General features: G+C 39.2%; 1 protein-coding gene and 1 long non-coding RNA gene across 2 annotated transcripts; both read left to right on the forward strand.

The window, feature by feature from the left end:
- The first annotated feature begins 4,501 nt into the window (after positions 1-4,501).
- Positions 4,502-10,527, forward strand: pde1ca (phosphodiesterase 1C, calmodulin-dependent a). The gene is made up of 3 exons (XM_025054663.1): positions 4,502-5,225; positions 9,312-9,413; positions 10,155-10,527. The coding sequence occupies exons 1-3, from the start codon at positions 5,110-5,112 to the stop codon at positions 10,348-10,350; spliced, it is 414 nt and encodes a 137-aa protein (XP_024910431.1). The 5' UTR covers positions 4,502-5,109; the 3' UTR covers positions 10,351-10,527.
- An 898-nt stretch (positions 10,528-11,425) lies between these two features.
- On the forward strand, positions 11,426-14,384 carry LOC112486862 (uncharacterized). Its single transcript, XR_003049422.1, has 3 exons — positions 11,426-11,629; positions 12,217-12,328; positions 13,933-14,384. It is a non-coding gene; the product is annotated as an uncharacterized LOC112486862 (long non-coding RNA).
- Positions 14,385-15,573: the final 1,189 nt, after the last annotated feature.

Below are 15,573 nucleotides of genomic sequence, written 5' to 3' on the forward strand. Positions count from 1 at the left end.
ATTCCTGATCCTGTCCATTCTTGTCACTCCTAAAGAGAATCTTAGCATATTTAACTCTGCCACCTCTAGATCCACCTCCTGTCTTCTGCCTATTGCTGCTGTCTCTAAACCATACATCATGGCTGGTCTCACCACCGTCCTGTAAACCTTTCCCTTCACCTTAGGTGACACTCTTCTATCACAGATCACTCCTGACACTTTTCTCCAGCTGTTCCATCCTGCCTGTACTCTATTCTTCACCTCTCTTCCACAGTCTTCTCTGCTCTGAACAGTTCATCCCAAGTACCTAAACTCCTGCAGCTCACTATTTCACTGTTCTGCCTTTTAATCTACAAATACACAATGTAGCTCCTTCTGACCTTCTCTGTACTTCTCCATCAGCATCCTCAAGGTAAATATTGCATCTGTGGTACTCTTTCTAGGCATGAAACCATACTGTTGTTCACAAATCTCCACTTCCTGCCTCAACCTTGCTTCCACTACTCATTCCCAAATCTTCATTGTATGACTCATCAACTTTATTCCTCTGTCGTTGTTACAACTCTGTGCATCACCCTTCTTATGAATTGGCACCAATACAATTTTCCTCCACTCATCAGGCATCTTGTCCGTCTCTAAAATTCTGTTAAACAATCCAGTCAGGAAATCTACCGCCACTTTTCCTAAACACTTCCATACTTCCACTGGTATGTCATCGGGACCAACAGATTTTCCACTCTTCATCCTCTTCAGGGCTTTCCTACTTCATCCTTTCTATTCTGATCTACCTTCTTTCTAATAGTTTCTGGCTCCTCATTCCTATGTTCCCTTTTATTTGCATTATTCAACAACTCCTCAAAGTATTCCTTCCATCTTCTCAGCACACTTCCCTCACTTGTGATTACATTCCCATCTCTGTCCTTAATCAACCTCACCTGCAGCACATCCTTCCCAGTTTGATTTCTCTGTCTCTCCAATATATACAACACCTTTTCTCCTTCCTTTGTGTCCAAACTCTCATATAACTCCTCCTTTTGTTTGGCCTTGGCCACTCCCCTCTTCACCTCCCTTGTCCTCTCGTTGTACTCCAGTCTGTTCTCCTCTGTTCTGTTACTGTCCCATCTCTTCTTCGCTAATCTTTTTCTCTGCACACTCCTGGACCTCATCATTCCACCATCAGGTCTCTTTGTTCTCCATTTTCTGCCCAGAGGACATCCCTAGCACCTCCCTACCTGTCTCCCTAACCACTGTAGCTGTAGTCTCCTAATAATCTGGGAATTTCTCAACACAGCCCAGGACTGCCCCTAATCATTTCCTGAAGTCTTCACAACATTTCTCTTTCCTTAATTTCCACCACTTGATCTTCTGCTTTGTCTTCACTCTCTTCCTTTTTTTCACCTCCATCGTCGTCTTGCACACTACCATGCAATGTTGTTTGGCTACACTCTCACCTGCCACCAGCTTACAGTCTCTAATCTCCCTCAAATTACCTCTTCTACATAGAATATAATCTATCTGTGTGGACCTGCCTCCACTCTTGTACATCACCTTGTGTACCTCTTTCTTTTGGAAATAGGTGTTTACCACAGCCATTTCTATTCTCTTTGCAAAATCTACCACTGAATGACTGTATTTTTATAATTAATACTTAATATTAATATAATTAATAATAAAAACATAATATATTAAACTTTAAACTTAAACTTTAAACTTAAAAACTTAAACTTTAAACTTATTAATATAATAATATGTAATATTAAAAATGTGTTACCAAATCTAAGGGTAAATTACCCATTTTTTAAATTATTTCAGTTAAATGACTTTGTCTTCAACCAGTGTCAAACTCAATACCCAGATGGTCAAGGAGGAGATCCACCACTATTCCAACTTGTATCTCTCAAGTGTCACACATGCTTTAAATGAAAATTCATGAAGTCTTGGTTGGCCATTACTATTGATGTCTCAAATAAATGTATAGATCATGATCGCTGTCTCGCTGACAAAATTACTACCGAAACTTATTCATCAAATCATGCTGTGGATCTGCGTTCTTTTAGTACTACCGAAACTTATTCATCAAATCATTTCTTTTAAAGCCTCAAATAAGAGCTTTGTTTCATTCATCTGAAGCATGAAGCACCTCCTAGCTGATTTATATACAAAAATGTCAAGGCTTTGTTTTGTTTTGCAAAACACAAGATCAATGACCTCCAAAGCTCTGTTCATTATTTCTGTCTGATGTGTCTTGTGAGACAAGTGAAGCTTAATCTTTTGAACGTTTCCTGCTTCAACTTCAGCCTGACCATCACTACCTCCTCCTGCCCCATCAGATCCTCCTTTTCTATCTACCTCACTGTGCCCTCCAACTGTCTTTAGCTGCCTTGCTCATCAACTCTAGAACTTCCCACCAGACATCCATAACATTTACTTTTCTCTCTACTTTCTACTTTTCTCCTGTTCAAATCCACTCTCAAAACGAACCTATTCCAAACAGCATATTCACTATGATTGCACTTCTATATAGGTTTTATCTGCGTATACATTGTTTTGTTTTATCATTTTATGGTGACTTGGGTGTTTTGAAAGGCGCTTGTAAATAAAAATAATAAAAATTCTTACAATTGCCATTATTGTAATGGTCAGTCTTCAACAACTGGCCATTCTGCAAAGATTCCTTGGGTCTTTTTCCTCATCTTTATATTCTAAAGAGAAGTTCCAAAGAAATATACATGAGGTATCTCTGGCAACACTGAGGTAGCAAATCTATTGCTAATCTATCATTAGTTCAGGTGTTGCAATAAGAAGTGAATTATTAAAATCCTTTTTTGCCTTTTTAATAACTGTACTAACCTTTCTGAAAATCCGATTTCTATTTTCTAATGATGTCATAATCTTTATTAATCAACTTATTTCAGCACTGGTTAACTGCGTTGGAGATCTTTGCCATCATGTTTGCAGCAGCAATCCATGACTTTGAACATACAGGGACCACAAATAACTTCCACATTCAAACAAGGTAATGTAATATGAAGTGTACTTTTTTAGTATTTGTGTGTATTGTAAAATGGTTGCATTTATATTATATAGATTATTATTATCTTTATTATTATTATTATATAGTACAATTTAAATGACTAGTATAAAGTAGACTTAACTCAAACAGAAATTACATAACAATCACTCCTCTTTTGGTTGATCATTCTTTAAGTATCCACCTTTAAAACGGGTGCACAGCATGTCGGTTACACTTCTGGTGGCCCTTCATGGCCCAACACCCGAGACTTTGTGGCTACTTGCACAGTGGGTGCTTGGAGCAAATCATCAACCCTTGTCTGATCTACTCCAACCCCTGAAGATCCCGAAGCATTGTAGATTGTTTTTCAAAGGCTGTACTGTGCGGCCCTTCTGGTCTTGCACATTGTCCGCCTGCACGGCATTCCCCAAGATGTCGTGACCGACAGGGGTCCGCAGTTCTCCTCCCAGGTTTGGAAACATTCTGCCTAGTCTTGGGAGCTTCAGCCAGGCTATCCTCAGGGTATCACCCTCAAAACAATGGACAAACTGAGAGGGCCATTCAGGATCTGAGGGCAGCGCTCCGTTGTGTTGTCCTTCCACCTGGAAAACGTTCCTCCCATGGGCCGAATACGCCCACAACTCCCTAACCAGCTCCGCCACAGGTATGTCTCCATTCCATGTTGTCCTAGGCTACCAACCCCCTCTGTTACCTGTACAGGAGATGGGGGTGGCAGTTCTGTCTCCTCAGGTGAACATGCGCCGCATCAGAAGAGTCGGAGACTAGCCCGGGCGGTGCTCCTTAGGACCAGCGGCAGGACAAAGAGAACAGCAGACAAACACTGTCTTCTGGCCCTGTCCTAACAGCCGGGGAAACGGGTCTGGCTCTCTGCTAAGGACATCCCTCTCCGGTCTCAGCCCTTATGAGACAGAGAGGGTTGTCAGTTCCGTGGCTGTCCGCCAAGTTTCATGTGTCCCTACTAAAACCTGTGGTATCTAGTCCGTTGTGCCCTCAAGCTAGACCCCCGTCAACCCCCCCAGCTTGTGGATGACCATCCTGCGAACAAGGTGTGGCAGCTCCTTGATATACGCTGCAGGGTCAGGGGATGGCAGTACATTGAATTGAACGTATCTCATCGCATATTGGTCCATCCCTTGTTCTATCCAATACCAAACGTAACACAAAGGACTTTTGTATGAGTTTTCCTGATCCCAATACTTTATAATGTAACAAGTTAACACTGAAATTCAGATGGTATACAAGAGATATCGAGTGATACCCAGTTAGGAGGTTAGAAAAGAAGAGATAGAGCATCCAATAACCTATTCTACAGAAGAAGCACAGATTACTAGAAACAACACAATTCAATAACACTCATAGTGTTTTCAATGTGCACAATTGAACTGTCCCTAAGTTTAATTATCACTTAACAATACTAAAAATAAAACTTCAATGTGCACAATTGAACTGTCCCTAACCCTAACATCTGCTCGTATCTTAACGCAGGGAAATCTCTGCACTTCTTAGGTCCTTGTGGGATGAGGAGCGTCCGCACAGTTCCACTGTGTGTAGAGGGTCCTCTTGGTTTGAAAGTCTGTCTTGGGAGGAAAGTCTCTGACTGATGATTGCGCTGGTTCACGCAATGAAGTTGAGAAGGAATCCGGTCACTTCTAACTTTTGATTACTGCCTGGCCTGCAATAAAACGAAAATTTTGGAAATAACCCAATTAACTGGTTTGAATTCAAATTAGACGACCTTAGCTATCACACTTTTCATTGCAGCCTGTGGTGAATGTAAGAGTACACTAAGTCTTATTCTGGAAGGATAAAGTATCTTTTTATCAGGTGTCCGACGAGGAGAGAATCCCAAAAACAGAGAAAGAAACTGGGGCTGACCCCCCCAATTTAAATGTTCCGGAGGTTACTGATCATGACATATGTGGGTTTCCCAGAAGCAATGGAATTATGGGAGTCAGAGTCCTAAACCGGACTGTGGTTGTCCCAACAATAGATATAATCTTTTTAGGTTAAATTGTTCTCAAAGTTTTACAAATTGCTTTCTTTAGTGTGTTTCATAATAGACATAACTGTGTTTGACTTGCAGATCACAAACTGCAATGTTGTACAATGACCGTGCTGTTCAAGAGAACCACCATATCAGTGCTGCCTATTGTCTTCTACAGGATGATGATGAAAAAAATATCTTCACGAATCTTAACAAAGATGATTGGAGGTGAGCTCGAATTACTTTAAACTTGGATCTAATATGAAACATAGATAAACATGTCTTCAATTTTTTATATAGTGGTTAAAACATAAAACGGTGCATTTGTGTAGGTTCTGAACCATCCATGTCATACAATATCTTAAGAAGTTGAAAAGAGACAAATGGCCTTGTACTTAAATAAGTGACATGGTTTTGTGATTGCACCCAACCATTGGTAGAGATAAAAGGTTGACACTTTGCCTAATATTAATATACAAGACATTGTACCTTTAACAAGAACAGTAATGCAGTAAACACATGCAATTAGTTTACCAGTAAAAAAAAACAAAAAAAACACTGGCTTTTCTGGATTCAAAGCCTCAATGTTTCGGTTTACGTATGACCACTCACAATGACTGATATCTATTGTTTCACCCCCATGTGTTATCAGGACAGTGAATCAAAGGGGCAACCACATACAATCACATAAGGAGCCAAAGGTGAAGGAACACAATCACACATGGGCAGAACTTAAGATTTGTGCCTTTAAATGAAACTACCATTACAAAAAAATAAAGATAGGACAGAGAACAGTAATAAAGATGTGACCATAGTTATCCCCTTCATCTGTTATTCCCAAACTTTCTCTGCTGTACCCCCCTTAGGTTTATAAGAACATTTTTGCATCCTCCACTCAAAACAACACAGCAGAAATGGTGTTATGGTGACCCAGACTACCCACAACACACACACAATGGCAGGCTAAATGCTAAACTGATTAGCATTTAGAGTTAAAGTTAAACCAGCGTACGCCAACTACTACAACACTGCAAATCACCAACAAAATCCATTTATCAGAGTGAACAGTGAGGTACCTACTGTTGCTGCTTCCCTGTCTGTGTGGAAGCATGGGAACGCTCTGCTTTTACGTTTTATCTTGGGATGGGGGAAAATAGGGTTTGGTGTGGGGGTGAGTCATAATTATAACTGTAAAATAACTATAACTATAATGTATAACTATAAAATGTGTAGTTATTGGTTAATTGGGTGGTATTTAAAAGGAGAGAGGCACAGTCGGTGGTGGTAATACATGAAATTGCAACAGCTTGTCTGGAGGCTGTGTGTACATTTGTACCATTGCTGCTTTACCCTGAATGCAAAACACCAAAAAATAATAAGAGCAATGTTGATAACACTGCAGATTGTAGTGAGGACTCTTCTGATTTGTACAGTAGTGAAACAGCTAGTGTTCTGTGTATGCGATAATGCAGTCTTACCAGATAGACGGCTAACAAGTATCAACAAGCATCATCATTTCATCAGACCTAAACCAGCCACTTGGGTAAACAAATCAGTGTTTTATAGTGTCGGTCCCAAGCCCGGATAAATGGTGAGGGTTGTGTCAGGAAGGGAATCCAGTGTAAAACCTTTGCCAAATCAAAAAATGCAAATTAAAACGTTTTCCATACCAGATCGGTCGGGCCCGGGTCAAAAACGTCTGCAAAGAGTGCTGTTGACCTACAGGGCACTGATGGAAATTGGGCTACTGTTGGTCAAAGACAGAAAAGAAGAGGAGGACATTTGGTTAGGAGAAAAAGAGAAAAGAGGAAGAATAGAAGTGTTGGTCTGAAGTTTGGAACTCTGAATGTAGGTACAATGACAGGGAAAAGTAAAGAATTGGCTGATATGATGGAGAGAAGAAGAGTAGACATTTTATGTGTGCAGTAGACCAGGTGGAAGGACAGCAAGGCTAGAAACATTGGAGGAGGCTACAAACTGTTTTATTATGGTTCAGATGGGAAGAGAAATGGAGTAGGGGTGATCATAAAGGACGAATATGTAAGAAATGTGGTAGAGGTGAAACGAGAGTCAGACAGGTTGATGTGTGTGAAGGTAGAAATAGAAGGAGAGATGATTAATGTTGTTAGTGGTTATGCCCCACAGGTGGGCTGTGAGTTTAAAAACAGGAGAAGTTCTGGGAGGAGCTGGATTGGATGATAGAGGGAATCCCCAGGGGAGAGAGAGTGGTGATTGGAGCAGACCTTAATGGTCATGTAGGGGTTGGGAACAGAGGAGATGAAGTGATAGGTAGGTTTGGTGTTAGGGAGAGCAACTTGGAAGGACAGGCAGTGGTAGATTTTGCGAAGAGAATGGAAATGGCTTTGGTAAACACATATTTCCAAAAGAAAGAGAAACACAGGATGGCGTACAAGAGTGGAGGCAGGGCCATACAGATAGATTATATTCTATGTAGAAGAGGTCATCTGAGGGAAATTAGAGACTGTAAGGTGGTGGCAGGCGAGAGTGTAGCCAAACAACATCGGATGGTAGTGTAGAAAAAGAGAGAAAAAGATTGGTGAAGAAGATGGGACAGTGACAGAACAGAAGAGAACAGAACAGACTGGAGTACAAAGAGAGAACAGGGGAGGTGAAGAGTGAAGTGGCCAAGGCCAAACAAAAGGCATATGAGGAGTTGTATGAGAGTTTGGAAACAAAGGAAGGAGAAAAGGAGTTGTATAGATTGGCGAGACAGAGAAATCAAGCTGGGAAGGATGTGCAGCAGGTGAGGTTGATTAAGGACAGAGAGGGGAATGTGATCACAAGTGAGGAAAGTGTGCTGAGAAGATGGAAGGAATACTTTGAGGAGTTGTTAAATGAGGAAAATGAAAGGGAAAGTAGAAACGAGGAACCAGAGACTATTAGGAAGAAGGTAGATCAGATTAGAAAGGATGAAGTTAGAAAAGCCCTGAAGAGGATGAAGAGTGTAAAGTCAGTTGGTCCCGATGACATACCAGTGGAAGTATGGAAGTGTTTAGGAGAGTTTCCTGACTGGGTTGTTTAACAGAATTTTAGAGACTGACAAGATGCCTGATGAGTGGAGGAAAAGTGCTCTGGTGCCAGTTTATAAGAAGGGTGATACACAGAGTTGAAACAACTACAGAGGAATAAAGTTGACGAGCCACACAATGAAGATTTGTGAAAGTGAGTGTAGTGAGGTTACAAGGAGCAGAGGTGGTGAAGGTGCAGGAGTTTAGGTACTTAGGATCAACTGTTCAGAGCAGAGGAGACTGTGGAAGAGAGGTGAAGAATAGAGTTCAGGCAGGATGGAACAGCTGGAGAAAAGTGTCAGCAGTGATCTGTGATAGAAGAGTGTCAGCTAAGGTGAAGGAAAAGGTTTACAGGATGGTGGTGAGACCAGCCATGATGTATGGTTTAGAGACAGTAGCAATAGGCAGAAGACAGGAGGCGGAGCTGGAGGTGACAGAGTTAAAGATGCTAAGATTCTCTTTAGGAGTGACAAGAATGGACAGGATCAGGAATGAGGTCATTAGAGGGACAACACAGAGAGGAAGGTTTGGAGAAAAGGCTAGAGAGGCCAGATTGAGATGGTTTGGACATGTGCAGAGGAGGGACAGTGGATACATTGGTAGAAGACTGGTAGAGATGGAGCTACTAGGTAGGAGAAAAAGAGGAAGGCCAAAGAGGAGATATGTGGATGCAGTGAGGGAGGACATGTAGATAGTTGGAGTCAGATTAGAAGATGGAGAGAACAGGGAGAGATGGAAATCAATGATTCACTGTCGCAACCCATGAAAAAGGGACAAAGCCGAAAGAAAAAGAAAAATATATTTTCATCAGAACTGTCAGATACAATTTAATTGAGGACAATGCATTAAATATTTGGCAAGATATACTATATGAATAGAATGCCAGATCCATAACTTGAGGGCATCTTTAAAGTGGATGAATGTAACAGATCAAGGCAGACAGAGTATTTGAAGCTTCTACTTTGTAGATGCTAAAGAGAAATAGATAATGCATTATGAATAGAGGAGGATTACAGTAGTACAACCTCCAGGATGATGTTCAGAACAATACTAAACCCTCTAAAACATTTGATTAGCCACATAATCACAGTAGTCATTAGTAGTGATGTGTCACTTCACTCGCAATGCAAAGTAAGCATGTAACATTTGCCACAAATCGCCAAGGAACCACTTAGCAGTTACCGTATGAATGATATAACAAAATCTGCATTCATACAAAGTCACTGCAACACATCTTTGCAGTGTGTTTGATTAAGTGTAATTCCTTTCTTATTCACATTTGTAGAGACCTGAGAACTCTGGTAGTTGAGATGGTGTTGGCAACTGACATGTCATGCCACTTCCAGCAAATCCAAAACATGAAGAGCCTCCTGCAACAGCCTGACAAGTGAGTAGTGGTATAACTGGGCATGAGGGAAACAGCTTTAGGTCAAAGTTTGTCTATGTTTATTACCAATTATAAACATAATCAGTGAAAGCAACCCAATTACTCAATGGAGCAGCAATAGTATGCCATTACAATTGCATATTGGTTGAAGAATTTCTGAGGGACTGTGAATCAAGTATGGCTGAGAACAAGGCTTTCAACCATATTTTGAAGCTCTCTCACTCTCAGCACAGTTAACTTAAATTCACTCTATGTCACAAAACTGAGTAATTTGAGTTAAACATTAAGATATTGTTGAGACATTTTCCATTGTAATAATTCCATCATATGTATCTCTTGTCCTGGGTTGAGTTGGAGCTGTCACAGATGAAGATACTGAGATTTCTGCTGGTAGTGACCAGGATGGAGAGGAGGGAGGTTGAGATGGTTTGTTCATGTGTTAAGAAAAGAGAGTGAATACAGTATATTGAACAAAGATGGAGTTATTATATTGGAAGAGAAGTAGTTGAGAGGAGAACAGGATGGCCTCAGAGGAAATTTGTGAAATGATTAAAGATTAGGATCAAAACATGTGAAAGGAAAAATCTATATGCTATTTTTTGTGCTTCTCTTACTGCGATATACATTACTATTTAGGTTATTTGATTTCTCTGGTTAGAACATGATCAATTAATTAATTAATGATTAAACATGACATAGATAGATAATATCCTATCAATAATGACTTAATTCATTTTTTAGGATAGAGAAACAAAAGGCCTTGTCTTTGTTGTTGCACACTGCTGACATTAGCCACCCTGCAAAAACCTGGGAAATCCATTACCAGTGGACCACATCTCTACTGGAGGAGTTCTTTATACAGGTATTCTTTTTAATATATTCTGCTGCCTATTTTGAGGTTCTTTCTCAAAGTCTTCTATTCAAATCTGATCGCTGATAAGTTGAACGTTTTGTTTTATTTTGTTTCTGTGTACTTTACCTCTTTCCCCTGGATTCTTGCTCATTCTTAGTCTGTCTTAGTCAGCAAGTGATAAAACAATAAAAATACAGCAAGGCCCTATCAGACCTTCAGAATGAAGTGAATGACTACTTGTCATTGTGACACAGCATACCACTGCACACAACAAAATGTGACCTCTGTTTTTAACCCATCACCAACGTGAACAGTGGGCAGCCCAGGGAGCAGTGTGTGGGGACGGTGCCATGCTCAGAGCACCGCAGCGGCAATAATAATGATAGAAAGCGAGAGAGAGAGAGCTAAAGGGAAAGAAAGAAATAAATTAACGGGTAAAATAACCAAGCGAGGGACAGTGAGCGCGACTGTGACGAGTTGAAAAATGGAGCTAAGTTGAGCACTCAGAACTCAATGTTTCCTCGTATCACGAGTAAAATCTTGCAAAAGTTGCTTACTCGTAACTTATTTCAGTATGGTTGTGTAACCCAAATCCGTGCAACGTAGCGTCGTGCTTTGTGGCTTGCCATCATTCTGGGTGGATTAACCACAGAATTCAAACTGCTAAATATTGGTGTTAAAAGGGCATTCAAAGTTAAATTGCCAGCTGTGTGGGAACATTGGATGACATAAGGCGAACACACATTCACCAAGACAGAGAGGCAATGCCGGGCGAGTTACCCAACACTCTTCTCCAACTGACCAAAGTTGGCAATGCCAACTCTTTTGGAGGGGGTCAGGGGCACAACATATTTCTGGGGCCACTGTCCTTGTACACATTGACACTTCTGTAAGCCAGTTGTCCTTTTCCACCTGGTCCAAGGAGATACAGCAGTGATGTTTATCCGACCTCCTGACACCGAATGCTATGGTGACAGGAAGAGGTTTTAATAATGTTTTTTTAACAAGGATTTTATGACAATTGTGATGAAGTCGGAAAAGCAACACACTTGTCCACTGGAAGTTGTGCACACATAAACCACCTTAAACATATACAGCAGTTTTCCCACTTGTTATTTTGACAAACAAGCACACATAAACCACCTTAAACATATACCGCAGTTTTCCCACTTGTTATTTTGACACATTTTGTTAAACTGTGAATATTCTCAAAAAAAATATTTTTGTGCTTGCATATTAAACCATTTAAAATTAAAAGTGCAATGCTAAATTTGTTTACAGGGGGATAAAGAAGCAAATCTGGGTCTCCCCTTTTCCCCTCTGTGTGACCGCAACTCCACTTTAGTGGCCCAATCACAAATTGGTAAGAGACACTTCATTCTACATCTTTGGGTTGGAACTGGAAATTAGGCTGTAACACTTTATTATATATATATATATATATATATATATATATATACAGTATATACAGTATATATCCTTGTTTATTGTCTATATATATATCCTTGTTTATTGTCTGCATCACCATCAAGTTTGAAAGATAGACTTGATTGTGATTGAGTAACTTTTATGTTAAAAGAATAATTAATTTTCTACATTAAAATCTTAAAATATTAGAGAAATTTATTTTTGACAGTGAAACTGACTGAGGTGTATTTTCTTTTGTTCAAGTGTGTCCAATATTGAAAAATATGATTTTGTGTTTTCTAGCTAAATGTAGGCTCACACAGGCTTTTTGTTTGAATCTGAATTTCAAGTCCAGATACAAACTATTTATTTTAAAATGATGCCTTGATGATTTAAACTGAAAATGTAACATACTACAATGCTGTTACAATACTTCTCAGTATCCATTATTATATATATGGATTTTTTGGAAATATAAACTTCTAATTTGTATTTGTCTTCACCTGGGAAAATAAAAGTAAACCGTTTTTTTTTTTCCTGCAGGATTCATTGATTTCATCGTGGAGCCAACATTTACTGTGCTGTCTGAAATGGTAAAGAAGATTGTGAAACCAATTATTGAAGAGGTTTCTCCCTCTGAATTCCACCACTCCAGGTGAATAGGCATGAAATTAATGTTTATTCATAAAAAACATTTCAGAATAAAATAATAAATCTTCATAACTATCCAGTCATTTTTTAACAAGAGCTATATACCACATATCTTTTAGAATTATAAGGATTGAAGGCTGTTATGGATTACTGTGATGCTTTTGTTCATCTAGCATTCTTCAAATCTGTAGATCTGTAAATAAGTGTATTGGACTGCTAAATATGTTTAGCTGCAGACCCCAACGACGGTGAAACATATTCAAGCCACCTAAAAGAGGCAAATGTAATAAAATCAATGTCAGTTTAAGGACACACTCACTCGCAATCATACCGTCTCTAAGCACTGTACCATTGCCTAAATTGCAGAAAATGAGCAGACCTGTGGCCGCACTCTAGCCAAATCACTCTTGTCAGCTTGATTATGAACTCTGATTGCCTGGCCGCTGCCTCCCGCAGTCAATGAATCCAGACATTTACAAGGGCTGACTATTTTGAAGATAGTTCATAAAGAATAAGAAAGTCACTGCAGCCATGTACACCATGAAAGTACGAAAGCATTTAATCCAGGGGTGTCAAACTCAATTTCACAGTTGGCCAAAATTAATAATTGGGAGGAAGACGCAGGCCAAACTCAATATTCATTGAAAAATTGACTGGAAATGTGCATTTTTTCCTTTCTCTCTAGATATTTAATGTTGAATTATTTCCACAGGGAAAAAAATGCTAAACAAACATTAAATCTGGAACAACCAAAGTTTAATATTATTAACACATGAGAAAAAAAAAATTCGAAATAAAACATGTGGTATTTGTTTTTTATATGTCTCTTTCCATCTCTTGGGTTCCTTTTTAATGTAAATCTATTTTTACAGGTCAACAAAAATGTATGTGCTATACATCGCTATTACTACTAATCCTGACAGTATATACCAGCTACTGTATATAATGGCAGGCCAGCTCTTACACATTTGACATGATCTAGCGGGCCTAATATAATTACACCAGGGGCCAGATTTGGCCCACGTGCCTGAGTTTGATACCTGTGACATAGACCAACAACTCACGTTTACCGGCAAGGTAAACTAGCTGTTTTTATCAATTGACTCTGATTTGCTGGAGAGTGAGAACAATGACCAGTGTAACTTTAAGGACGTGGTGTTTTTAAGCCCGTTATGGTGACTATTAAGGAGCGCATTCATTCATTCTTTCATTGTATACAGCAAGAGGAAAGTAGCAAGTCTTTTCAAGTCATAACGTCTAAGTGAAGTCACAGTTCACTGATGTTAAAGTCCATGTCGTGTTACAAGTCTCTGTGAACTCTTGGTCAAATCGAGTCCATAATCATCACATTCATGACTCTAGTCTAACGAAGTCATGTGACCTGTCTCCCTTCAGTGTCAAAGTTAATGTTTGCTGCTGCAACAGTGTACTTTCTTTCATTCATTGAGCACCAGTAATCTAAAAACACTCAATGTGGGTATCAGTGGTAAATATCATAATGGTATGTAAACTTGTTTAGCTCTTTAAACTTGCTTAAAATTACAGTAAAGTAATTCTTCCAGCTTTATTAGTGCTAATGTTGTCCATGTTTTGCACGTTTGCCTGAAGCGTCAACAGGTTTACCAGCAGTGATGAAAAAAGGTGTGCAGCTCCAGAGCCCATCTGTGTTCTGACCACAGTTGACTTCAAAAGCTTCGAGATGACATGGAACCAAGAAATACAACAAAACAGAGAATTATGGAAGGCCCAGGATGCTAAAGGTAACAACATTTATGCACTGCCCCTTTTTGTCAAATAGTCAAATTTACCTGATGTGCAGAGTTGTAAGAACTTACAGATACAGCCACCTAGAATATACCCACGAATCAGGACCAAAGTTTGGCCGGAGTTGGGGGTGGTCAATGGAATATCCCCTGATGGCGCAAACAATGATCTGAAAAAGAACAACCCTGTTTGCTCTTGTCAGTCTAAACCGCAAAATACAGTACTTTAAACCATAAAATACCATAGAATATGTGTCATCACACTGCAATACACTTCACAATATACCCAGACGCATTCCTCCTTCAGATAATATATTTGAAGAATGATTCAGACTAAATAGACCACAAAGAAGACATTTCTCATGTTTAGGTACATCCACTGGTGTCAATGATTATTTTCTATGTTGTTATGCAACTGACTGTAGTTTAGACATACCTGGGCAAACTACCCGGGGACCTAATGTGGCTCGTTTGGCTTTGTAATCAGGCTCACCAAACGTGTCCAAATTATGTTATATGTAATTTCTATTATCATTATACTTCTGCCTTTTCTCTGCAATGCACTCATTTCTCCTAAGATGGTGTAGATAAGGCTAAAAGCATTTTAGCATTTAAGCCTTTATGACTTTTACATGTCATACGAACACTCCATCTGCTCCTGACACGGCCCCTCGTCAAATTTTAGGACCTGTTGTGGCCCGCGAGTCAAAAAGTTTGCCCACACCTGGTTTAACCTCTTTATAAAATTACATCAGGAGCTGTTGTTGAGTATGAAATATAACTGTTATCCATTTTCCCATTGGTGATTCTGTGAGCAACTCTGAGCTCTATTTTCAATTTCAATATTTAGCTTCCATTTCATCCTGGCTCGGCATAGGTGCAACCAATTAAGTCAAGATGAACAGACTAAATTAGTGGCACTACCTGCCAGTTAGCCTGCATATCATTATTTTACTATTGTGCATTACCCCACAGATGTGCATGTTAAATTTGTTTTCAGTTTTGGTAAGAAAACAGTTATTTCCTCCCCACACATGTATAACTGAAACGTATTATTATTATTATTATTTTGGATTTGTTTTGTTTAAACAGCAGCTTAAAAATGAAAATAATCAGTTAAGGAATCTGCTTAGATTTTGTCTTTTCGGTACTGCAATTTATTGAATAATGTATGATGTCCAATTGTTTGTTATTGTTTATGCACTTCAGAAAGCTGCAGTAATAGTAATTAATTATTACAATAAATAATTAATTAAAGGTCCTTTGGCCATCTGTATATTACTGTATTGTGTACAGTGCTATATAAGACTGTAAATTATGTCAGTTCCTTTGTTTTCTCTGTGTCACTCGTTTAAATGAGTGAATGAGCAAGTAAGGAGTCACAAAACAGCAAAGCTGAATTACCATATGTACACACTGCTACATTATTTAAAGTTTAAACATCAAAAACCTTTTTTGTTTCAGTTTTTGTCATGTAACCAAAATA

This window comes from Cynoglossus semilaevis, chromosome 3 (assembly GCF_000523025.1).
Source record: "Cynoglossus semilaevis isolate Cse_v1.0 chromosome 3, Cse_v1.0, whole genome shotgun sequence".
Taxonomy (NCBI): Eukaryota; Metazoa; Chordata; class Actinopteri; order Pleuronectiformes; family Cynoglossidae; genus Cynoglossus; species Cynoglossus semilaevis.